The following is a 24,928-nucleotide window of genomic DNA, read 5'->3' as shown; positions in this document are numbered from 1 at the left end:
CCACACACAGCACTGTAAGCCCTTGATTCATCCTAAGGCCGACAAATTAACGTCACGGGTCATGCCATGCACGGAACCCCTTCTGCTGGTTGGATTGATAAGCAAAAGCAGCGCCGACAGGTGGTGCTCCATCAACCCTTGGCACCCTCCTGGGTTCATCGGCACATTTTGCAAGGGTTCGCCAATTGACAGGTTCCAACTGCCTTTTGCAAAAGTCCCTGCGAGTCAAGCTTTGCACCTCGGCTCCAGCTACATGATATATGTACCATGCAGCAATGCTTAGAATTGATCAAGCGTACTATGGAGAAAGTGGAATAACTTGTTGTCCTATTGGTGCCCTCTTTTATCTATTCGACGAGAAAGAAACTGTATTTAATCCATACCGTAGCCACTGCAGCAGCAGCAGTTCATTGTTCGCCTAAGTGTTACCACCAAGTTACCTTGGATTTGTGGTAATCCTGCCTCACCACGTTACCATTCTCATACTACTCCTACTTCTCCTCATCACCCCAATTAACCCCAAAGCGTCCAATCAGGCCAAGCAAATCATGGCATCCAAGCAGCCAGGGAGGCTGGGCGATCCAGACATGTGTCTGGCCACGGATCCTCGCGTGCACCCCAAACTCCGAACCCTGCTCCACCAATGGGGAGTTGAGAAGAACACGCCCGTCTCAACCGTTTCCAAAGACGGGCCGCTCGAGCCCATACGGGAAATTGTGTCCAAAGCCGACGAGGCCCAAGAAGCCTTCTACAGCATAGCAGAACTCCCAAACCTCGAAAGGTTCCCCTTCCCATCCATCACAGCCTCTGACAAGCTCATTCCGGAACCTGACGGCACGCAGCTGCGCCTGACCATCCGAAAGCCCTCAGCAGGCGCTGGAGACGGGCCCCTCCCTGCCCTGGTCTACTTCCACGGCGGCGGCATGGTCTTGGGCCCAACAGACAGCCCGCCGCAGAACAGCTGGGCCGAGGCCCTGGCGGCGACAGGGCTCGTGGTGGTCACGGTGTATTTCCGCAACGCCTACACCAAGACGGGTGATTACCCGTTCCCAGCCGGTCTCAACGACTGTGCGACGGCCGTCCGCTGGGTTCACGAGCACCGGTCGGAGCTGGGGGTCGGAAAGCTCATTCTCCAGGGCGAGAGCGGCGGGGGAAACCTCGCCACAGCAACCGCGCTGAAGGCGAACAAGGAGGGGTGGGTCGACACTATTGATGGCGTCTTCGCGGTGGTCCCCTACATTGCTGGCGCCATGGGCCAGTCCAGGGAGTGGAAACTTGCTGAGCTGCCCAGCCTGGTCGAGAACGACGGCTACATGATGGACATGGCCACTGTTGCGCTGTACGCCAGGATGTACGATCCCTCTGGGGAAAATACAACGAACCCGCTTGCTTGGCCGTTTTGGGCCAGTGACGACGAGCTGCGGGGTCTCCCGCCTCACATGATCGTCACGGCCGAGCTGGATCCGTTCCGGGACGAGGGCAACGAATACGCCAGGAAACTGGCCAGGGCGGATGTCAAGGTCGTAGGGAGAACAACTCTTGGCATGGTTCACGGGGCTGAGTACTTTGTCAAGCAGACTTTGGTGGAGTTCTTTGAGAATAGTGTGTGGGAGATTAAGAAGTTTATTGACGGGCTTTGAGTCAGCAATCTATTATGTACGCAACAAGGGGTGCGTTACGAGTTGACCCAAATACATGTAAGACAAATGACATAGTAAAGATCTCTCGACTCAGGCAATCCTTCCCCAACAGATTGTCTATGCATAAGGCTTGATCTGGTCTTCAGTCCACTGCCAGAATGCCTCTGCCAGGCCAGCTCCTCCCTCTGTCGTTGGCTTGGCAGCTGTGACGATGTCTTTTCGTTCAAGGGATGTAGAACGGCCCCATGGAATGACTACATCCATGTCTAGTCAATATGGGATCCAAAAAATCAAGACCAATGGGGGATTTGAAGAAGGAGGTAAGGATTGGTGACAGGCTTACTCCAATTGTTGGTCTTCACACTCTCAGCAGTGATTTGGTCAGACAGTCCAGCGAACAGCTCAGTGTAGGCCCCATGAATGGGCGGGTATGTTATGAAGGTCGATATCAACTTGCGCACCAGCCAGCCATGGTGGCGCTGTAGTTCTGTTGTGAGGTTGCCTGGATTCAGGGCGATGCTGACCACGCCATCTGAACCAGCACCTGTTGATACGTGTGATAATGACTTGTTAGAAGTTTCAATCATGTAGAATCTGGCTGGCATTTTGACTTGGTTGGACTCATGAGAAGTGATGTTATGATAAAGAGACGTACCATAGCGTCTTGCAAACTCCACCGCATGAAGAAAGTTGCCCACTTTGCTGACGGCGTATTTGACGCCCTGGCTTTGATCAACGTGATAGTCCAGATTATTCAAATCAAGGCCTCCCTTTGGAGAGAGGATCACCGCAAATGACGCGACCCAGATGACCCGAACGGTATCCTTGGGGCTATGTTTGGCGGTGGCTACCAGGGTTGGTGTGAGCAGCTTGGTGAAGAGAAAGCTCCCGACATTATTGGTTCCGAGTTGCAGCTCGTAGCCCTGAGCGGTTTTGGAGCCCTGGGGCGGCGTCATGACACCAGCATTGTTGAACAGGATATGAAGTTGGTCCTCTCTGGCCAAGAAAGTATCGGCGGATGCCTTGACCGTGGTGAGATCGGCCAGATCGAGATGAATGTAGATGAGCTCGCCTTTGGATCGAGGATGAGCCGCCTGGATTGACTCGATCGCAGCCTTTGCTTTCGCCTCAGACCTCGCTGCCATGTATACTCGAGCATTCTTGGAGAAGAGCAGACCTGCCAGCTCCTTGCCTATTCCGGCATTTGCGCCTGTGACCACCATCACCTTGCCAGACAGATCGCCAACGTCCTTCTCGGTGAAGGCCGGTCTGGGTGGCCACATATTTGTGAAGAAAGTTTTGAGACTGGGCATAGAGATACTCATGTTGGCCGCGTGTGTGGTGACTGAATCACAAAGTCGAGACAGGAGTGTGGATTCTAGCAAACGAAGATAAGCAATGGTTCGAAAGGCGTGTGTGTGCGTTGATGTGCGCTCAAGTGTGCGTGTGTTTTCGATCTCCAGCATTACTGGCAATGCGAATGCTTCTGCGTCCAGGTATAAATGCTTCAGCCAGCATTCACCTTAGCACGGCTTTAGGACAAATTCCGCTTTCTTGACTATTCACCGCGCTGTGATCACTTCAGCCAAGCATGGTCTCAGGCACACGTTATTATGGGAGCCTACATGGCAATATAGACAATACCGCAGGTGTCCTTTTGGTGCGTCATTGCAAAACAGCTGCAATCTGTACTTGCAAACGTCCTCTGTCGTGTGCATGTGTAATCACTGTCAGCAGATAGTTCATGTTCGGAAAACAGGTGCAGAAATGTCAGTATTGACATTGAATTGATACAGATGTGCATGAAGAAACACACATTTCGAGTCACCAGGCTCACATTAGCCAATGGCTGACTTGAATAATTGGCTATTGAGCCACTAGCTGATTTGAGCACTGGCTTACTTGAGCCACTGGCTGATGGCCCACTTGAGTAGACAACTCATGGCTACTTAAGGTAGTCATCCATATAATGATGCACTGGATTTAATCTATGGCATTGTTGAAGAAAAAGAAACTTAGACTTGAATTGGAATTGGAGGATATTTCATTTAGCTACGCAGCAGATGGTTGGAAGCATGGCCACAGTGCTGATTGTCAGGGGAATTTTCATTTACTTTACTCAAGCCTACGTGGACAAATCTTGTTACAGATGAGGTGAGTCTGCCCAGAATCGGCCCCGAGTGTAAAAAAAAGCCATCTTAAATAAATATCTAATAATATAATACATTCACTCTGCACCCTTAGTCCTAAGGTCATTATTATGCTGCTAATCAGAAATTCTTGGTGACACCCGGCTCGATGACCTCCAACCTTGCAAACACCTCAGCAGCCACGCGGTCCTGCAGCTTCTTGTTACCCGTAACCAGCGGCGTCAGGCTTCCAATTTCACAATTGTCCACCAAATACTGGCCATGCGTCTCCACCCCGGCAGCGGCGGCGTTCACCTCCGTCCTGCTGCCGACCTCGGTGCTCCGGGCAACGAATAGCTTGAAAAAGAAGAAGAAGACGGCCTGGGACCCGGCAGCCTCCCTGGAGAGTGCTGAGTGGCACAGACCCGGGTTCGCCGCGTTGATGGTGACAGGAAACAGCGGCGCCGGGTGCTTCTCAGCGATGGCGCGGAGGGTGAAGAGGCCCAGCAGCTTCGACACAGGGTACTGCTCGGCCTGGTGCTTCGACCACACGTTCTTGTCATTCACAGTGTCGAGGATCTTGCCCTCTGGGGCAGCCCCCTGAGAAAATGTCGTGTGGGTGTGTGCGTCGGAGGACACCATGGTGAACACAGGCCGGGTGTTGAAGACGGCGGCGGTCTCCTTGAGCTTGGGCATGACGAGCGCCATCAGGAGGAAGGTCGAGATGACATTGACGGTGACCTGCAGCTCGTTGCCCTCAGCGGTGTTGTAGGAGAAGCTGGCCAGGGCGGCATTGGCGATGACGTTATCGACGCGGTCCAGCTCCGCCGTCACCCGCGCTGCGAAGCGCTTCACGCTCTCGTAGCTGGCCATGTCGAGCTCCCAGACCTGGATGAGCCCCTTGCCGCACCTGGTTGTGGTCTCAATGTCGCGCCTGGCATCATGGCCCTTGTCCAGACTGCGCACCGCTATGATCAGGCGGCTGGCACCCAGCCGGACGAAGTGGCGGGCTGCTTCTTTTCCGAGGCCTGTGTTGGCACCAGTCACGATCACTGTCTTTCCGGCAAACGAGGCTTTGGGATAGCCTGGTTTCTTGAAGAATTGGCTGTAGAAGAAGCCCATTTTGAATTGTTGTGTAGCTTCCAAGGTTGCAATAATTGAACAGTTGAGTAAGTAAATAAGTATGTCGTGGATTTGCTGAATATGCTGAATCTGGTGGGTTTTCTTTTAAAACTAGTTTGATCAAGTTGATTCAGCAGATATCAATTCTTCTGCCTGTCGAATCGAGCGATGTAAATACGTATATATATCTGGTTGCCATCATGACACCATCGTGTTGTGAATACACAGGTTTGGGCCATTGTATGTGTGGGGCGGATTTAACGGACTACGAATGTGCGGAAAGGGTCCGAGACGGCATCGGGTTTTGGACCATGGCTCATTATGGCCTGCATCGACAGCCACAGTCCGTTCAATACCGTCAGGCATTAAATAGAAACACCAAGTTGTGAAGCATAAGAAGGAGAAATTGACCCTTTTTACGGACTATAGCTTGATTCTTAAGTCCGTCATTTCGATATTGATGTCGTTCATTGTCACGCAGCGTCGAGAGCGGTTTCAGTTTGTAAAAGGAGACAGCTTAACTCCTTGTCCGATTAATACATGACTAGTGTTTGCTCGTTTTACATCTCATAACAGAGTATTCATTGAGATCTATCCACATATTTCGCACATTAGGAGTAATAAGTTTTTAATTTACTGTGATAATGATTGTTTCTGCCGAGCAGCGCAATCTTTTCGCATTTCCATCAGACCTTGGGGAGCTCAGCAGTTTGAACCTATGCTGTTCATCCCAACTTGATGACACAACACTATGAAAACTCCGTCTCCACTGCCCTCAATAATTTACTGAGCGGCCTTTATGACCACTCTCACAGTACCGCTACAAGCCTCGAGAACTCAATTAATTTATTCATATGTCTTTGTTCGATGTTGTGGCCACTACTTTATTATTTACGAATTTTGGATACAGTGGTGTAAACGCGCCGCATATGTTATTTACGTACTGTGTGCAGCCTCTTGTACGATTTGACCACTGGGATCCCACTTCCGTCACAGAAGAAAGCTAGGGCTGTGTTGTAGTCATATAATAGCAAATAGTATATAGTGGGGAACACCTAGGAAAAGGATAAAGAGAGGAACGACTCAGTAGCCTTCTTTTGCTGCAAGGTCACGGGTTACTGTACAGGTTGGGAGCAGCTAACGCTCTCACCTCACTTGTGACTGTTTCGCCTTGAGGATTCGCGATGCACTTGTGCTCTTTTCTCATCACCCTTCTCTGACTCACTGTCTGCACTCCATTCTGTGCACTAAATGTTCCAAAGGAGGTAGCTTAGATATAATGACCAAGGACGTAACGAGCCTCAGCTAATCAGAGACTCGATACTTTGATCATGGCTATCGTGGATGGTCAACTATAGTTCAGCTGGTAATTTCCGCCTCAAGAGACTCTGCGTTAGGATCATCGACACTGCTAGATATTGTACATATGTCCCAATCACCACAACGCCCTCTGCGCCATGAACCCAAATTTTCAAAATGCAATTACATTTGGTTATGACGCCTAGCTGCCTGGAGAACCTAGAGTGTTTCTCACATCAGCACGGTAGGAGCAGCTCGTGACGATGGGTGCGAGCTATCATTGACTGTTCAGCAGTATACAACCCTCAGCGCGGTTCAGCCATCGTCTGTGACTTGTTTCCCGGGTCGGCTAGAGCTGTGGGGGCGGGCTGTGAATCTGTACGGCCGCATCAGAGGAGCCGCATCCTTGAGAGGCCAGCTACCCTCCTCCGTCTCCCCCGAGGCCCTCTTCTCACATGGTTCCGTGAAAAAAAAAAAAAAAAAAGAATTAGGGTTCAGAAAAAATAACGAACAAAGAAGGAATCACGGCTTCAAGTGCAGGACGAGTGCATTTAAAAATATATACTGACGGTCTATACGTCAACATGATGGCAGGGCCGTCGCCTCATGACGAGGTGTATCATCCTGCACAACCGACCGTCTGTCCACTGCAGCTCAGAAATGATTATGGCTTGCATCTCGCTAGCACGACTTCTCGCTCTTTCAAGTTAAAGGCATGACAGATTCCGCAGCGATAAAAGAAGCTGTGCGAGCAAGAAACAACGGCAAAGCTGTGTGCGTCAGCAAGCCACACACCACGAGGGAGTCTAGAAGGAAAGAACCCGCCGCCCCCCAACGTGACCTGTGCACTGCCAACAAAGGTGTGTGTCTGTCCGTCCTGTGCTGGGGGCCTGGCAATCCATCTGGACCCTTGTCCGGTCTTACAATATGCAACTACTAATGCTCGTTGTTTTTCCTCTTTCGCCCTTGCTTTCTTTCCCCGGCCAGTCGTCTAATACATGAGCCTCGGCTAAAGGACACAACCATAAGCTGACGCAGACTCATCGCGGGCGAGACCAACTAGGCGCAGCATAATTATCCGTCCGTCCGCTTCTGTTAATTTGTCAAATAACACTGAGGAATGCTGGGGATCAAGATCACCTGACAGACATTCGGCATGGAATAGTCTGGCCCTGTAACAACGGCGACAACAGCGGCAGCCAGCAGTGGCACGAGACATTTGTGTGGCTACAGTGGCGGCGCGAAAAGGCGGGAGTCCAGCCCAAACCCTTGCATTTTCAACGTGGAAGAGCGGGTCAACAAGTGCCAAAACGTAGACCATCACCTGAGAAGGAGTGACAGAACGCGAAGAAAAAGAAGGAGGGAAGGCAAAACGAGGCAAGGCGAAGAAGAGGCTACAGCGATTTATGGAATGTCAAAAGGTAAGGAGCCATATCCTAAACTAGCAACTCGAGAGGCCGAGAGCGCTTGCGAGAGAGCAAATAAGGTGACGACAACGCTTCTTTCCAGAACGATCACCAGATTGTCAAATAGACGCTAGGGCTGAGAAGAGATAAGAGGACCTACAAGCCCCCCAAACGGAAAAGAGTATGGCATGGAATGGAAGACGCCAAGAGAATGCTAGTATCAAAGAGGCAGTTCGACACAAGGGCAGAGGCACAGCAAAGGCGGAGTTTAGAGAGGGCGGGGAGGAGGGGGGGGGGGGCATGGGGAATCCTTCATAGTACTGTCGGCCAGTGTAGAGTGCCGACGCCACCCGAGCAAGCGTCCTCACTACTAGGTACCATGTTCGAATGTACCAGACATCATTTGCTGTGTACTGCGCGAACTTGGAAACCTTGGAAAATCCAAAAGACGACATGGTGAGAGGCGGTTCGGTTCCGTTTCCGCTTCTAGAAGCAAATATGGCCACGAGACGAGACGGAAAAGAAACAAGAAAGAGGAGAAACACGAGACAAAAACCAGTCCATCTCCGGATAACAGCCAGTGAAATGCCACCGAGATGCCCCTGACTACCTACTTCGGTATGGACCAAGTCCTGCCAATGGTCAGCATGCCGTCAGCAGAACAGTGGACCCTTCGCAAAGCTTGAGTGGTGGGGGTGGCAATGGGTAAAAGCTTGTACTATTAGTTGTGACCGCAGGCAGAACAAGTCAGTCGACGCAAGGAATCAAGAGACACAAACACACACACACACACACTCCCTCTCTCTCTGTCCATTCCTCTCTAACACAAAAGAAAATAAACAAAACAAAACAGATTAAAAGGGTCAGATTAAACTACATTCCCCACAGTATTGATCCAGCAGGGTCTTGACCCTGTGCTGCTACATACAATCTCGCTTATGCTTTACCTTGCGCGTTGCCATGTCCCTGTGGAAAGAAATCCCCCCCAGCCATGTGCCACGCGGTTCACTCACTGCGACCTTCTCCAGGGCTGGCCCAGCTCGGTGGATCGAACTGCTACAAGGACAGGTTGCTGTGGATGGATGGGCTGGGTGGATTTAGGATGCGTACTTCGAGATCCAGGCTGCCGGGATCGACCGCGCGCTCCCGTAGTTGGGTGGGGGATTGGAATGAATGGCCAGCTGCTGCGTAGTACGTAGTGGTAAGATAACCATGTACACGAAAAAGAGCTGGTTCATCAGTGAGATGTCTTCTTCCAGGACCGACCGACAGTGTTGTTGGACCAGATCAGATCTGCAGGTTGGGCAGCACTTTATATCAATTGTCTAGCTACATATTTATGCATACTTCCATTTATTTCCTGCCTGTCTTTCTCTCGAGATCGGATGTTCGAGTGCTTTTTCACATATCAATTAATCAATCTCGGCCCTTTTTTTCGATTAGTCTAGGGAGACCCACCACATCATAAGTACCTTTGATTTCCTTATCAGTAGGATTGGTATCGCTTACGATTCGAAACCATCCTCCTCACGGGCAGCGTTGAGAAAGAGAGAGGAGGATTCAATAGCACAGACGCCAGAGCCGATACCTTGTGAGACTTTTCGGTCTCTCGCTTCCGCTTCTCGACCATGTTGTGTGTGTATGGGTGTGTGTGTGTGTGTGTGTGTGTTCCCTCATGCATGGAACAAGGACCCTTACGATCGGCAGCACGCTCTGGGGTAACACTGGTAGCAGGAGGAAGAATAGGATGGAGGGTAGGTGATGTTGCACCGGCCGCCCCGAGAGTTGAAAGAAATGGATCCCAGCCTCTGAAGGTGGCGCGCGCAGTTTCCCTATCAGACGACGGATCCGTGGTCTCTTGATGCGCCGACTTGCTGACCATGGCTCGATTTGACAGGTATCTGCAGCCAGGCATGCGCAAGCAGGATGGAGTGGAGCAACAAGAAACGTCTCTAGTAGAGGGCGGAGTGGGAACAAATGGGAAGCGACTTTGGCTACATCCGGGAACGAACGTGCCGGGGGTGGGTGGTGTGCGTGTCTGATCTTCAAGCCACCAGAAACATGAATTGAGCCAAACAAAACCCCACCTTTTTTTTTCACTCACACACGCAGGCGGAGAATCCTCCTCATGCACAGCAACGAGTGCGAGGGTACCATCATTTAGAAACTTGAAGCTAGGCCTTCTTCCCTTTCTGGACATGGGTATCGGCGATGATCGACATGGGTCTTATCAAAAGGTCGCCTTTGGGTCAACCCATTTCCCATTATCTCTGCTGGTGACTATTACTGGTGGCGGATGCTTGCTGCTGGGTGGGCGGCGAGAGATAGGCTTCGCCAGCACGCCACCACCCTTCGTCGCCCTGCGCTGCCCTTCTTGCCCTGCCCTGTCCTGATCCCGTCCCTGGGGCTGCTTAGCAGCCCATGCATTGCATTGCATTGCATGCATGCTTGTTCTGCCCTTGTCCTGTCGTGTTTAGTCGGTTTCCCCTGCAGCTGCAAGTGGTTACGCCGACATTGCGCGATGAGGGCGGCATAAATAAAAGCTGGGGAGGGGATGCTACCTCGTGGTTTTATTTCTCGTGCGCGCCTGTCCTCTCCTCTTACCTGTTCTTCTTTTTGTCCCTCTCTCGCTTCCTTCCCTTTCCCTCCTCTCCGTCTTCCCTTAGTTAGGAGACGTGATATACCAATAGACCAACAAGAACAATAAGAGAGCCGTCGACAGCTTGGTTCATTCGAAGATGTCGTCGCCTGAGAGAGCAACAGATCCGGAGAAGGTGGCCTATACAGGCGATGAGAAGGGCATCTCCGACCCTGAGTCTCCTACCTACAATCAGGATGGCGAGGTCGTTGTGGGATCGATTGAAGATTTCGAGGAGAAGAAGCAGCTCAAGTATGCTATTTCTCTTGGTCCTGGGAACTCAAGATGACGCGGGGGGACTAATCTTGGATGTTCTTTTTCTTCAATCTAGGCAGGGTCTGGCTCAGAGACATATTCAGATGATTGCCCTCGCTGGCGCAATCGGTACTGTAAGTCCATATGCGTGAGATATGAGAGACACAGGAGAGACAAAGAGGCTCGTGATGCTTACAATGTATTCTCACATAGGGTCTCTTCCTCGGTTCTGGAGGTGCTATTGAGGTTGGTGGCCCCCTGGGTGCCTTGTAAGTCGCCATGTCACGACATCCCTCTTAAATTGCGAAACAGCAAAAAATTGTCGTCATACTGACCACAACTGCTCCACCACAGGCTCGGTTACTTCTTGGTCGGTATCTTGGTTGTAGGAGTTGTCATGTCAATTGCTGAGATGAGGTATGTTCTGCTCTTTGTGAAAACCCAGCTTGACGGCTATCTCCCTCCTCTTTTCGTTCGAGATGGAGAGAGAGAAGCATATTGCTCACACAGAATCTCCTCTATAATAGTACCCTCGTGCCTCTCAGTGGAGCCATCATCCGACACGCCGAGTATTTCTTCGATCCAGCTCTCTCGTTCGCCCAGGGCTGGAACTCGGTGTATAACTACCTCGTCTCGATCCCCGCTGAGCTGACTGCTGCGGCGGTGATTGTGTCGTACTGGGATGCGACAACCACAGCAGCCGCCTGGATCATCCTGTTCGGAGGCCTGCTGGTCATCGCCAATCTTCTCTTCGTCCGTGTCTACGGTGAGATGGAGTTTGTGTTTGCGACCCTTAAGATCATGCTGATTGTCGGCCTGAACATCATGGTTAGTGTCCACTCCCATCACAGACTGTTTTGATTAACCTGAATTCTGACTCGGAGATACAACATCATCTTCACCACTACAGGCGATTGTGATTGTTTCTGGAGGAGGTCCCGACCACCAGGCGATTGGTTTCAAGTACTGGCGCAACCCAGGTCCGTTCACCCAGTATCTGGGCATTGGAGGATCCCTCGGCCAGTTCCTGGGTTTCTGGAAGACCTTTGGCAACGCCGTCTACTCCTACTCGTGAGAATCTCCCCCATCCCCTCCTTACTAATTATCTGCATACATGTATTCTAATCTGCTGGGAAACAGAGGTGTTGAGAATATCTCCATGGCCGCATCCGAGACTCAGAACCCTCGTCGCAATATTCCTATCGCTGCCAAGCGTATCTTCTGGCGTGTGGCCATCTTCTACGGTGAGTTTTGTGTCTGAAGGAGAGAGAAAAACTTTTATATACTTTGATGGCAAGGGACAGCCTGACTGACAAGAATTGGGCCACCTCTGAATAGTGCTGAGTATCTTCTTCGTGGGCATGCTCGTCCCCTCCGACGACGACCAGCTTCTCAATGCCGAGGCCGGCACCGCGGCCGCCTCGCCCTTTGTCATCGCCGCCACCCGCGCTGGAATCAAGGTCGTGCCGTCCATCATCAACTTCGTCGTGCTGACGAGCGCATGGAGTGCCGGTAACTCGTACATTCTGGCCAACTCGCGTATCCTGTACGGCATGGCCCAGGAGAACCACGCCCCCAAGATCTTTCTCCGTACCAACAGGATGGGCATTCCTGTAAGTTTTTGTCGCCGTATATCTCTGGAGTGTGAAAGATGAAAAGAAAACAAGAGTTTTTCTGCATACAGGGCTCTGTTTCTTTCCATTCTCTTCCCACCTTCACAACTATTCCTGCCAGACATTTTCGAGAAAGCTGACCTTGTTGTTCTTTTTCTCTCCAATATAGTACGTCGGCGTGTCCTTCACCTCCATCTTCATCTGCCTTGGCTTCATGTCCCTGTCCAGCTCCGCCTCGGTGGCCTTCACCTGGCTCCAGGATCTCGTCTCCGTGGGCGCCCTGGTGACGTGGTCCGTCATCTGCGCCGTTTACCTCCGCTTCTACTACGGCATGAAGGCCCAGGGCATCTCGCGCGACGAGCTTCCCTGGAAGGCCCCCTTCCAGCCGTACACGGCCTGGTTCTCGCTGTGCTTCTTCATCCTGCTGCTGCTCACGGGCGGGTTCACGACTTTCATCAAGGGTGACTGGTCCACCGAGACCTTCATCTCGTCCTACATCGACATTCCCATCTTCTTTGCCCTGTACTTCGGGTACAAGATCGTCAAGAAGACAAAGATTGTGCCCCTGCACGAGATCCCCATCCGGAGGTTCATCGATCTCGCAAATGCCAACCCGGAGCCGCCTGTGCCGCCCAAGCAGGGCTGGAGGAAGCTCAACATCCTTTGGGAGTGAAATCGAGAAGGGAAAGAAGAAGAGATTCAGCACTATCTTGTTGTTATGGTTGTTTTCCATCGTGTGCTGCTCGCCTTGCGTTGCTACCAGAGGGGGGGGGGGTGTCCTCCTTTTTGATGACTCGGGGTAGATTAAGGCTGTGTAGGTCATGGTTGGAGACGACTTGAGGCCTTCAAGTATAGTGTGTTACTGCGTAATTGGAAGATTTGGCTTGATTCCTTTCTGGAGAAAAAAGAGGATGCAATGCTTCCGGCATCGATCTGTTGCTGGTAGAGGCTATATAGTATACCCATTCATATATCAAATAAATTAAGATTAAAAAAACAACTAAAGAGATGAACGAGACGTTATGTTGCTCCCCAGCACAAACATAATTCTCATTTGGTCTTTATGTCGTGTATTCACTATAGTAGTGAGTCAACTAAGTATCTATCGATCACGTGCTATTTCCTATCAGGCAAAGACCTTGGCAACATTCGACTCTCAGCTATTGATCTGAGATTGCATCGATATCTCAGCTGAGATACACACGTCAAGGCTACCTATGCCAAGACTGGACACAATCCACACATATCTAGACATCTAAACCAGAGATCTCCTGGCCGTCGACTGGCGAAGTTTGACTGTCTGCTCGTAGAGGACGTCCTTGAACGCGAACAAGAACGCGGCCGTGAGCACACTCTGGGTGACCTTGGGCCCGATTCCTGTATCTCAATAACATTAGCACCACGTAGATTTATTTTGAAGCAGGGAAAAACTAGATAAGAGGGGACATTTCTTGGTCCTGTCTTTCTACCTGCACGAAAATTGAGATAGCACGCACCTTTGTAGAGCCCGGCAGCTCCCTCCTCCTTCGTGATGCGCCTGATGGCGGCAGTCATGCCTTCTGTCTTGCCATCCCTGCCAGCGACGTGGGCCTGGGACTTGACGGTGATGTATGGGTAGGTGATGCTGGTGGCGAACAGCTTGCCGAGGGCGCCGAGGAAGAAGGCGATGGTTGGAGTGACGCGGCGTCTCCTCTCAACGGCGTTTTTCAGCTGCTCGAACAAGGTGTACTGAAGGATAGGATTGATGACCAGCACCAGCGCAGGCAGAACGCCTGAGAACAGCGCCTTGGGGCCCTCATTGCGGAGGAGGGCCGTCAGCGTGCCCAGGGTGGTGGGCCTCTGCGACCTTTGTTGCTGCTGTTTCTTGCTGTCCACACCCCCCTCCGAGCCGACAACGGCCTCCACGTCCTTCTCCTTGTCCTCTTCTGCCTCGTGCTTGCGGGTGGTCATGCGGGTGTTGACGACCCAGATGGGATTGGTGATGATGACGGTGGCGGAGCCTGCAATGGCACCAGCGATCATGCTCTCAACGGTGGTGAGGCGCTTGGAGGCGCGGCCCGCCTTATCGGCGGCGGCCTCGAAGAAGGCGCGGGTCCATTCGTACCAGTAGTAGTAAACAAAGTTGGTGAGGGAGATGCCGAAGAGAGCCGAGTCGAGGCCTGCGTAGAGGCCTGCGAGGCCCTCACGCTCGACGATGTGGCGGACGGCCTTGAGGAAGGATGAGTCGGCGCGCTTGGATTCGACCTGGGCGCGGGTGGAAAGTGTAATGAGGGGGTACCTAAACGAAGGAGGAATTCATATTGGTTAGCCGGACCTGCTGCTGCTGCCTGGGAGGGAGCCCATGTGAAGGAGAGAGAGGGAGACTGTGTGTGCATCTTCGTACGTCAGGACCATAGACAGGATGCCTCCTCCAGCGCCGGCGAGGGCGTGGGCAACATTGTCGTTCTGGGGTATCACGGGCTTCGAAGCGGCCGGCGCCATGGTTATTTGTTGGATAAATGGATGGATAGATAAACAAGAATAGATAGATACAGCGTCTGTCTGATTGTCTGTCTGGGTCTTAGTTGATGTCCTCGTTCATCATCTGCTCGTTGCCGTGTGAGGGAGATGGTTTGAGGTGGAGGAGACGACGACGATGAAGTCATGTCCTCGGCTAGAGCTCTGCTGCGACGGGAGCGACGCGCTGTCGACCCGTCGTTTTTCGTGGCTCGTGGCATGAGAAGCGCTGAGCCGAGGTCCGAGTTTAAGTGGTAGCACCCACCAGTAACATTTTACTCAGTGACAGCTCTTGTATGCCAAGACAAACCCTGCACTAACAACTGCTGCTGGCGCTGGGACCGGCAAACCCCGGTAAACTGCATTCTGGAGAATCGAACTCGTAGTTTTTGACATATGATTTTCTCCTCGCCATGCGGTCTTCGAACCGTCACAAATCAACCCAGTAGAATAGAGTAGCAATGAACATGCAAGGCAATGGGTCCTGTCAGGCCGTCTTTAGCGTCAGATTGTCACGGACGACTTTTGGCTACGTGCACAGCCCAGGGACAACTGCCGCGAGCGCATCCACAAACAATTCTTTTTCACACACTCTTCTCACTTACTCACACACACTTTCTCTGTCTGTGTCTGTCGACTCAGCGCCTCCGTTTGTTAACCAAGAGACCTTTCAAGTCGCCATCCATCGTTCCTGCGTCAGCCTCGGTTACGACATGTAAGCCTCTTCCCGAGATCTCGGGATCGCCGTTGGAGGGAGGGTTGCACCGGGATGTTTCTGACGTCTTCTGGAAAGACCCCTTTGGGACCTCCCTCCCTCCTCGTCTCGAACGGCCGCAACAACGGTCAGACAGATCTTTGGGCAGAGCAGGGGTAGGTTTTGACGGCATGGTGAAGAGCCAGAGAGGCAGGAATTCGGATAGGAGGGGCCTCCTCCGTCAGACCCAGACCGCCACCGCAAGGCTTACCTGTTTCATTCTGGCCACGGCCCTACAACAAGTGAGAGAGACTGAAAAGAAACATGACGATGTTTGAACACCCGAGATGCCACGCAGCGGTCGCATCTTGCCAGGCCCGGCTGAGACTTCCGCGCTGAGCATAACACAGCAAAGAAGAAAGCGCAATTTTTCTTGTTTCTTGTCTTTTCTTCAATACGCTCAAGTGCCGCTCTGCCTACCTGCCTGCTTGTGTGTCAGTGTACTGGCCAGCCAAACCAAGATGGGCTCCATCCCGGGCGGGGGGGGGGGAGGGTCCCTGGGCAAAGACAGCTTCCGATGACAAAGCAAACCTTCCCGCCAGGAAAGAAGGAAGAAGAAAAGCCTGGCAGTCACTGATAAACTGGAAAGACGAGTGGAGGAAAATTGGGTGTTCCATGGTAGGTGTGCAGATGGTCGGTGAGAGGGAACAGCGGACCGACTTGTTGCGGTACAAAAGGACCCTGATGTTCACCGTCGTTCAAGTAGGAAGTGAGGGTTGCCCCCCCCCCCCCACGCCTTTGGTCGAAATACCGCACAGTATGGATCAGATACGAATGCAGAGAGAAAGAGAGATCTGCGGGGGAAAGAAAGAGAGGGATGGAGATCAACTCTAACCTTCTCCAGATCGAGAACCTAGTCGACCTTGTCCGAAGATCGCGTCGAAGGATTTCCACCCCTCTCCACCAATTTAGGGTAGTAGTACCATAGCAAGGTACAGGAGAACAGCCCCAGCACGAACAAAACGCCGGCTCTCAGCCTTTGTGGGATGAGGCGCCCCAACGGCACTTGAGGTTATAGGTACATGCGTGTACCTGTGCGTATGTGTGTTTATGTTCGTCGCCCACCCTGCTGCCTCCTCTAGTCCCCTCCCCCTCTCGTGTGAAGGTCACCTCATCTCATCTGGTTCTCAACAGACCTAGTGTCATCTATCCTCGACGAACGGACACATACGAGAGAGAGAAAGAGAGGGGGAAAAAAAGAGAGAAATCTCCATAATTAGACTTTGCACGGCGTCCTCCAGACAGCGGCTTTTGGTCCCAGTAGTCGGTCCTATAAAGTCGCCGAAGTGAGGCCCTGCAATCCCCGTTGACCGACACCGATAAAGAAGAAATAGTAGAATTAGAAAGTACGAAACGAAATAGCTTGCGAAGGACAGCTAGCTCTCGTAGCTCTTCCAGGTTGGGCCTGTCATTCGCCAGTTAGCGAGGTCCCACCATCGATGATTTTGGCTCCTCAAGGGGTCAAACCACGTCCCAACCAGGCACCGAGGGAGGAGGGGAGAGGAGAGGAAGAGGCGGAGGCGGAGGCCAGAGGAAGAAGAAGCTACTGGACCACATTCCCACATAGCAATACAACCAAATGTCAGAAGAGCTCTTCCTCAAGCCCGATCCACACTGTAGCAGCAAGGGGTGGGGGGAGTTGTTAGGAACAGACAATGTCTAAATACACATATCATGGTACACAATCATGCAACATCGAAACGAAACCCTGACCCAACCCCGAGGGCGCGGGATCGCGGAGTGTTTCCATGGGGTTGGTGCAACTGCCTTGCATCAGTCAACTTTTGCAGGAGGAAGACATCCTGGTTGGTGGGTGGCTAGTGGCCCAAGGCACAGCGCATCCCACTTCTATTCTTGGAAAACTCAGGTGCCGCTATCCGCTGCGGGAACAGCGCCCTGGTCCCTGGGGCTCCTGGGTCCCTTGCCAAGCGTACTACCACTACCGCTACTACCATAGCACTACTGCCACTACTACATACAACGTTGTACTTATCATGGCAGTAGCGTAGCGTGCAGAATTAAGGTAGGTGCCATGGGCCTGACCCCCCCTTCCATCCCTCTGGGGTTCCCACTGGAGGAAAGCGGTTGCCCACCCTACCGGGAGGCGCCACCCCACTGTCATTTAGACCCTGTCGTTGGTCCACTGCAGCTTCTCAACGTCTCATCATCTGCCTCCTGTCATCTGGACGCAAACAGAGACAGGTCGAACTTCCCACACATACAACCCCTCCCATCAACCTGGAACCCCCCTCCCCCCCCCCACGGCGAGTACACACTAATACCAACAAGCCACCATCCACACTTTCTCATGGACTTGCCAAGATGGGAAGTTCACCTTGTGCAGCCCTTGTCCTCGGCCAACTCCTCTTCCTTATGTGTTCCCCCCCCCCCCCCCACCCCCAAACCAAGGTCCAGGGTGATGCAACAAATGAACGAGCTGGGACCGAGACTCCAGATCCGGACATGCAGCAAGCAACCATGCCGAGATTGTCTGTTGCATCCCACCGCGGCTAAGAAGAACAAGGATATAGAGAGCAAGAGGACGAGAGGGCCAGAGGGAGGGAGAATAAAGAGATGCCTGATGTCACCCACCATGACCCAGCCGCCAGTCGTCTAACCTGTCCCTGCTACCTGGTCTCGGTCTGGCCCGCTTCCATTTTAGGATTGTTATGGATTGATTCTGGGGGAAAGGCATCTCTTGAGTCGAGTCGAGAGGTCTTTTGACCTCATAATATGACAAGAGCTTGTTCTTCCTCTTCTCTGTCGTCATTGTCGTTGTCGTCCTTCTTTTTCCCCTCCTTTCTGCATCTCCGGCCTTGCAGCTTACCGTCCAGGGTCCACGTTGATGACTATTACCAACCAATCCACCAGGTGGCAGCCCTGAGAGGGCCGAGGAGGACGAGGAGGCGTAGGAAGAGGTGTAGGAGGAGGCGAGAGTGACGAATGAAGGAGAGCAAAAGTGGTCGCAGGCAGAGAGTGTTTGTCAGAGACCGCAGCTCTCTACGATTTGACTTGCATGCATGAACGACGGCTGTTCCCATGAGGAAGCTTGTTGGATGACTGTACCACCATGTACTACTTTTGGTGGTCTGTGTCTACTGATGTGTAACACCATCGGGGCTGGCCGTGTACCTGAGGACCGGACCGGTACGAGAAACCCGCTGACGGGTTTTGGCCCAGCGTTGCTGCTGCATGCAAGTGCAGATACGCCTGCAAGGACACGCTCGCTTCGCTGTCTGGGCGTGTCGTTTGTGGACGGGGAAAGCCTCGGATCGAAATCTGAGGCGGGTTTCTATATGCGGTCATGATCTGGCTGCGCCCCATCAAGGTCATCCTTTTTTTTTTCCTGCAAGGCCAACCCTCTTCCCCTTACTCCCTTTCGCGCCAACATGGAAATACCCCATAACAGCGGCCAGGCCCGCAACCTAGGCACCAGGATACACACAGGTACCGCAACGAGGCTGATCCTTCCGGGCTGCCCACTCGGTCAGGCCAAGTTGGTAGGTAAATACGTGAATAAAGTAGGTAGAAAGCCAGGCAAATATGTAGTCGACGTTGGGAGAGAAGGGAGGCAAAGAGAAGATTGATTGCTCATCATTATGGACCCTTGGCGACTGAACATACTTACACACCCACACAAACTCAAAAGAACTAATGTACACCTCCCATGACCACACATCGCATGTGCTCTTCTTTGGAAATCATACATACCTGCCCAGCCCTCGCTTTCTCTTTCTCTTTTTTTGTTTTTGCGCCCCCTCTCTTCGGCCAGATTGACCCGGACCACCTTGACGATCACCCTATTGCTGTTGATTTTTGCCTACTTTTGCTTTCCATTCTCTACACACACGCTCATTGCCTCTTGCATGCCCTTTCACATACACTCCGTCACTCCTTGACGCCCTTCCTCCACTCCTCCTACTCCTACTCGTCCTCGTCATCCTCCACTTTCTCCATTTCCCTATCCTTCTAAGCTGAACATTACAAACGTCACCATCCCCTCTCACCCTGCTCTTGGTGACCCACAGGCTCTACGTAGTCTTACCCTTACAAAAAGACCCTCCCATCCGAATAAGCAACCTCAATCCTTCAGCCTTAGGACATAATCCGTACCGGCTGCTCCGACTCTGGCGCCGATGCGCAATCCCCATCCACCCCTACCTGGCTACTTACACCCCTACCTCCTCTCCCCTCCCTCCCGCCTTTGTTGTGTGTGTGTGTTTGTATCGTAATATTTTAGGGGGGAAGGGAAAAACCAACAGAGCTGCAGGTCCATATGAGGGGGGAAAGAGAGAAGAGCCAGTACCGATGCTCATAATGCAGCATCCGGGCACTAACCTGCTCGCAAGCTCGCCACATATTCTAAGGACGACGACGAGAACAGCAGCCACAAACATCGTCCACTCGGCCTCCTCCTCCTCACCGCCGCCCATCTCCTCGACGACAACAACAGCGACGACGGCGACGAGGCTCGACCTGCCCTCGAGAGATGTCACCGCCGAAACCCTCGAGGATACCTACGTCCAGTTCATCCTCGCCTGCAACCCTGGTGTTCCCTTGAGTGCAGACACCACGGTCCTGAGGGACGCCTTTCGCACGCCGCCCAGAAGCGGAGGCAAGTCTTTCAGCACGTGGACCCTCTTCGAGCTGATCGCACAGTTCCAAAGCAAGGAGATCAAGACCTGGGGCGAGCTGGCCTTGAAGCTAGGCGTCGAACCACCGGACCAGGACAAGGGACAGAGTTCCCAGAAGATCCAGCAGTACGCAGTCCGTTTGAAGGTAATCTTTCCAGCAAAGCTGTAGGCGAGATGTTAGATAGAATGTGGATGATGATGATGATGATGTTGTTGTTGTTGTTGTTGATGTTGATAATGTATGACGCTTTTCACTAAGGGGAAAGATCTTTCTCTGGAGGGCAGAGAAAGAGGGGTGGGAAGAGAAAGCAAGAAAGAGGAGATTGTTGTAGATTTGAGACCCGGTGGCGACAAAAGGTTTGACTTTTACTGACCAAATGTTTTCTCTCTTTATGTACTACAGCGCTGGATGCATTCTATGCACGTCGATGCCTTCTTCGAGTATCTCCTGGACAACCTACACCCATACTGGGTCGACATCCCGACGGATATGAACCCGGTCTGCGAGGAAGGGCGTGACGGTGTGCCTGCAGAGGATGACATGGCACTGCGCTCTCTCCTGCCGCACATCAGACCACGAAGAGGACGAAAGCGACCCGACGACGACAACAACAGCTTCAGCAGGTCACCCACCCAGCGGCTCAAGATGGAACAAGGTGGAGGAGGCGGGGGAGGAAGAGGAGGAGGCGACCAGCCGGGCGTCGACCAACTCGACCTGTGGTCCGGAACTGCGGCAGATCCCGACACGAGAGGCGGTGCGCCGTATCACCACCTTTACCCGACCCAGGACCAGTTCACAAGAGTGGACCTAGGCATGACGACGACGAACACTGGATCATGGGTGACGGGCCAGGACTTCTCCCAACAGCAACAGACGCCCATGACAGCACATTCTTACTCGGCAGTAACGCCAGCGACCACCGCAAACCCCTTTTGGGCCGACCAACAACAACAACAACAACAACAACAACAACAACAGCATCAGCAACAAGCAAACGAACCCAAATCAGCAATGACACCGACTATGACTACGAAGCCCAAGACCAACAGGCGGCACGGTGCCAAGGTGGTCTCTTCTGCGTGGAGGAGCGGCGGGCCAGGAGGCTCGGGAAAAACACGAGGCCGACCACCACTGAACAGACGGACCAGCACGGCAAGTCTGGGCCAGCAGCAAGGCGAAACTGCAGCGGCCGCAGCAGCAGCAGCAGCAGCAGCAGCAGCAGCAGCAGCAGTGGCAGCGGCAGCGGCAACCTCGCCCTTCTCGACGTTTCCTGCTGGACAGAGCAGCAGTCCTCCGGCGACGTTCAAGCAGCATCATCAGCACGCTTCACCACACATGATGGACGCAAGTATCGCACACCCTACGTTGATGACGTTAGCGTCTACAACAGGCCACCACAGCCATCACCACCACCAGCAGCACGGCTTGCCTATGCAACAGCAGCAGCAGCACCACCACCACCACCACCAGGGCGGCTACGACTTATCACAGCAGCAGCAAGAGGAGGCACAGGCCCGGAATCTGAGGATGACGCGCAGCAGGCTGTCGCTACAGGTGCCAGAGAGGATTGGCAGCGAGGTGAGGGGGATGCCTGCGCCACATGGGCAACAACAGCAGCAGCAGCAGCGGCAGGCGCCTGTGGTGCTGGTCAATGGGGCCATCACCAGTGCAGAAGACGCGTCTGTGGCGATGATGGCTCATAGTCATCCTGGACTGAGTGCTGAAATGGCTGGTGCAGACGTTCACATGATGGATCCGTTTGGCACGGCCGCACAAGATTTGTATACCTTACAATTTCAGCAGCAACAGCAACATGCCCATCACCAACAACATCACCCCCAGCAGCAGCAGCAGCAGCACATACAACAACACCTCCCACAGAGCTCCCAAGACACCTCGTCCCTCTACTCGACAACCACTGGCAGCACAACACACCACAACTATCAGCCCAACCCCCAGCAACCACAACAACTTCAATCCCCGCCCCAGACCCTCTTCCAGCAACCCACCCGAGGCAGCATCAGCGTCGCCGGCTCTGCCAGTGCTCTCTCGACCGCTGCAGGAGCCTTTCCCTCGGTAGACGCTGCCGCCATCCAGGGTGGCCATGGCAGCACCAGCAGCAACACCATCAGCACCAGCCGCACCAACATGGACGCGCTCGAGTCTCTCTTCACATACGAGCTACTGGGCGCCGACTGGACCGACGCACAGGGCCACCAGATCCCCGCATGCGGCGTGGACGAGGCAGCAGCCGTGGCACAGGAGATCATCGAGACGGTGCGGCGCGAGGCGAGCGGCGCGCAGGGGTTTCTGATGAACCTCAGCGCGCTGGCGGGCATGACGTGGCTGCGGACGCCTGGACAGCGGCTCAAGGTGCGGCGGGTGGGCGAGTTGGAGATGCCTCCTCCTGACGATGGGGGCGGCGGTGGTGTAGCTGGCGGAGGGGCAACGACGGGCAGGAATGTGTATGACATCCACTGGAGCCTGCAGCTTGGGGATGTGCATAGTGGGTTTGGGCTGAGGGAGGAGGTGGCGAGGGAGAAGTGGGCGCCACATGGGGGAAGCAGGAGGAGGAAGAGTGCGAGGAGGAGGACGACGGGGTTAACAACAGGACTGCCAGGTTTCAGGAGGGGAGCAGGTGTGCAGCGGGCTGGAGGAGGAGAGGGAGAGGGAGAGGATGATGCAGAGGGCGAGGAAGAGGACGAGGACGAGGAGGCAGAAGCAGAGGAGGGGGCGGAGGGGGCAGGGAATGATGATGATGCTAGCCGGGAGGGAGGAACAGGTATTGAGAGTGGCGAGGAGGGGGGTAGTAGCGATGCCGAAAGGTGGCGGAGGAGGTATCGCGATCTCTTGGGCGTAGTCCAAGGCCAACAGGCAGAACTGGATGACCTTCGAAAGGCCATGTTGGACCTTTGCCGACCCAGAACAAGGGATGGGGAGTAACCTAGTATTCTAATGGATGGAGAGATTGGAATATTAGATGCAAGTCACAAGTGAAAGGGGAAAGGGCTTATAGGCATTGTATAATTCACAACCAGGCAGAGCAGCGAAGGCAACCTAAGAAAGAATTGATTGGAGGATCATAAATTCATGGCACACGCTCGTATGGACACACGAAATGTGAAGACGAAACGTGTAACATAAATACTTTATCTGGCTTTACTGAAGTTATCACAGGAAGCAAGATTATGACAGACAGGCAATGAGTTTTACTTTTCAATTCCCTACACGAAAACAGGTTGGTTTTGTGTTTTTTTTTCCTCCCTCGGGGGAGGGAGAAGGAGGCTCGGGGGGATGAGGGGGGGGGGGGGGTGACGAAGGGAAAAACGAGGAAAGCAAGAAGAAAGAAAAGATATATCAGATTTGATGGATCTGAAGACGGGATAGAGCTTGAATCTAAAAAGATGAGATGTCAGACTCACCTTTGAGTCAGCCCACCATCCCAGGCAAGTCAAGTGAGTTTTTGTTTTCAATGTGGGTGGGTCTTTTGTCTTCAAAATAAACCGCTGCAACGTTCAATAGAAATATTAGAAGGATTACGGGACCTACAATTTACAGTTCTACAAGACTTAGTATTATTATTGTTATTTTCCTTTTAATTAGAGCCAATAAAGATGAATACCCGGCCAATCAGGTTTTCTGATCAAATGCTGATGCAGAACAACAAGATTGTATGGTCATAGTGAAGTCTTGGAGAGAAGCTGCTTTGAGAACTCTATTCTCACACAATTGTGCTGTCTCTTGAGCCCTCGAACAGCACAGTTGTCTGTTGGAAGAGAACAGAGCACAATAATGATATATAATATTACATAGCAAGAATGCACTCACCACAACTTGATACCCATCAGCTCTCAAAAGCTGAGTGGACTGTGCATTGATCTCACAAAACCTCGTCTTGAACACAAAGAATCCTCCTGTAAGCGGTGATAAGTGTTTTCAGCACCTCGCCCTAGGTTGCACCGGAACAACAGCATGGCGACGCACTTTTCATCTCCCCTTGCAGCGCACATTGCCGAGGGCGTCGTCATCGCCCTCGAGTACTTCAACCTGCCGGCAGGCTGTCCGTTGGATGACGCCCGTGCCGTAGCCGCCAAGGCAGCCGACTGGTCCCTGACCTGGTACCAACTCCAGGAAGCTGTCATCCCCGGAAGCAGGCGCCCGGTGCAACAATTCAGTGACATTCCGCAGCGTCGAAACGTGGACCTGCGCCACCCGCACATCTGGAACCTCCGGGCCCCAGGCTTCATCCGATTGTCGACTATCCCCACGGCCGTCATCGAGAGTGTGCCCGATTACAGGCCCTTGCAAGTGCGTCTGAACCCATGGCCCTCACAGCCCGGACCGAACCCCCAGGGCGTCCTAAGGGAGGTCTTGACCGCCAGGGCAGTGAGGAACTTCAGGCCCACGATGGGTAGGGGCCAGAGACGACGGGTGCGGCTGGCGAGCCTGTCCAGCCGAGGGAGGGTCATCTACAACTGGCTGCCTGAGTTCTTGATCACGCTGGGCGCTCGTTTCCCACAGTGAGTTTCCCACAGCTAAGACGCGCACAGCCTCTCCTTTTCTCTCTCTTGAACCCACCACAATACGCATCGTACAATGCCCGGCTTGTACATTGCAATATGTAAGATCCTGTTTGTCACATTTTCACGCGGTGAGCAAGCTTGTTTTCCATAGTCTTAAACGTACCTACTGTGAGAAGGAATCTCTTGCCGTAGATGCTTTATCCTCAATCGCAGAGATCATCTTGATGAACAATGCTTCATAAAAGACACCCCAGTTACCCATCTTGTGCCCGAGTGAATGTTTCAGAGCATGACCTTTAGCCCAGTAGGTTATTGGTCTGTGAGTGAGTGTGTGTGTGTGTGTGAGGGGAACAGCATGTATGAAGCTACCATCTCTTACTGAGTATGCGCTATGATCTTCGGAGGCCCTACTCCGTAG

The 24,928-nt window shown here is 52.9% G+C and overlaps 7 protein-coding genes across 7 annotated transcripts; 4 read left to right on the top strand and 3 right to left on the bottom strand.

Annotated features, from left to right (window-relative positions):
- Window positions 1–548: 548 nt before the first annotated feature.
- Window positions 549–1,640, top strand: M406DRAFT_106290 (uncharacterized protein; the record flags this gene model as incomplete). The annotated part of the gene is made up of 1 exon (XM_040915190.1): window positions 549–1,640. The coding sequence occupies one exon, from the start codon at window positions 549–551 to the stop codon at window positions 1,638–1,640; it is 1,092 nt and encodes a 363-aa protein (XP_040777526.1).
- Window positions 1,641–1,757: 117 nt separating this feature from the next.
- M406DRAFT_36913 (uncharacterized protein) lies at window positions 1,758–2,923 on the bottom strand (the record flags this gene model as incomplete). Its single annotated transcript, XM_040924011.1, has 3 exons — window positions 1,758–1,894; window positions 1,984–2,184; window positions 2,296–2,923. 3 exons carry the CDS (start codon window positions 2,921–2,923, stop codon window positions 1,758–1,760), a joined length of 966 nt encoding a protein of 321 aa, XP_040777525.1.
- Window positions 2,924–3,910: 987 nt separating this feature from the next.
- M406DRAFT_339739 (putative short-chain dehydrogenase) lies at window positions 3,911–4,891 on the bottom strand (the record flags this gene model as incomplete). The annotated part of the gene is made up of 1 exon (XM_040921479.1): window positions 3,911–4,891. One exon carries the CDS (start codon window positions 4,889–4,891, stop codon window positions 3,911–3,913), a length of 981 nt encoding a protein of 326 aa, XP_040777524.1.
- Window positions 4,892–10,488: 5,597 nt separating this feature from the next.
- M406DRAFT_257164 (putative amino acid permease) lies at window positions 10,489–12,775 on the top strand (the record flags this gene model as incomplete). Its single annotated transcript, XM_040917158.1, has 8 exons — window positions 10,489–10,623; window positions 10,703–10,758; window positions 10,844–10,906; window positions 11,017–11,317; window positions 11,400–11,560; window positions 11,630–11,733; window positions 11,828–12,102; window positions 12,272–12,775. The coding sequence occupies 8 exons, from the start codon at window positions 10,489–10,491 to the stop codon at window positions 12,773–12,775; spliced, it is 1,599 nt and encodes a 532-aa protein (XP_040777523.1).
- Window positions 12,776–13,158: 383 nt separating this feature from the next.
- M406DRAFT_356384 (mitochondrial carrier) lies at window positions 13,159–14,677 on the bottom strand. Its single transcript, XM_040923430.1, has 3 exons — window positions 14,486–14,677; window positions 13,599–14,380; window positions 13,159–13,479 (listed from the first exon to the last, which is right to left on the bottom strand). Exons 1-3 carry the CDS (start codon window positions 14,581–14,583, stop codon window positions 13,358–13,360), a joined length of 1,002 nt encoding a protein of 333 aa, XP_040777522.1. The 5' UTR covers window positions 14,584–14,677; the 3' UTR covers window positions 13,159–13,357.
- Window positions 14,678–18,741: 4,064 nt separating this feature from the next.
- On the top strand, window positions 18,742–22,930 carry M406DRAFT_339736 (uncharacterized protein; the record flags this gene model as incomplete). Its single annotated transcript, XM_040921478.1, has 6 exons — window positions 18,742–18,856; window positions 19,806–20,131; window positions 20,390–21,134; window positions 21,231–21,666; window positions 21,791–22,063; window positions 22,126–22,930. The coding sequence occupies 6 exons, from the start codon at window positions 18,742–18,744 to the stop codon at window positions 22,928–22,930; spliced, it is 2,700 nt and encodes an 899-aa protein (XP_040777521.1).
- A 1,029-nt stretch (window positions 22,931–23,959) lies between these two features.
- On the top strand, window positions 23,960–24,928 carry M406DRAFT_330364 (uncharacterized protein; the record flags this gene model as incomplete). Its single annotated transcript, XM_040920510.1, has 3 exons — window positions 23,960–24,507; window positions 24,816–24,829; window positions 24,894–24,928. 3 exons carry the CDS (start codon window positions 23,960–23,962, stop codon window positions 24,926–24,928), a joined length of 597 nt encoding a protein of 198 aa, XP_040777520.1.

The sequence above is a fragment of the Cryphonectria parasitica genome, assembly GCF_011745365.1.
Source record: "Cryphonectria parasitica EP155 unplaced genomic scaffold M406scaffold_4, whole genome shotgun sequence".
Lineage (NCBI taxonomy): Eukaryota > Fungi > Ascomycota > Sordariomycetes > Diaporthales > Cryphonectriaceae > Cryphonectria > Cryphonectria parasitica.
Note: the sequence above shows the minus strand (reverse complement) of the source record. Positions and strands in the feature narration are given on the sequence as shown.

Excerpts from the sequence above, each read along its gene's own strand:
- M406DRAFT_356384 (XM_040923430.1), bottom strand. The coding sequence starts at position 14,583 with ATGGCGCCGGCCGCTTCGAAGCCCGTGATACCCCAGAACGACAATGTT. Across the intron at positions 14,381-14,485 it reads ATCCTGTCTATGGTCCTGAC|GTACCCCCTCATTACACTTT; the intron begins GTACGAAGATGC and ends TCCTTCGTTTAG. Across the intron at positions 13,480-13,598 it reads AGCTGCCGGGCTCTACAAAG|GAATCGGGCCCAAGGTCACC; the intron begins GTGCGTGCTATC and ends ATTGAGATACAG.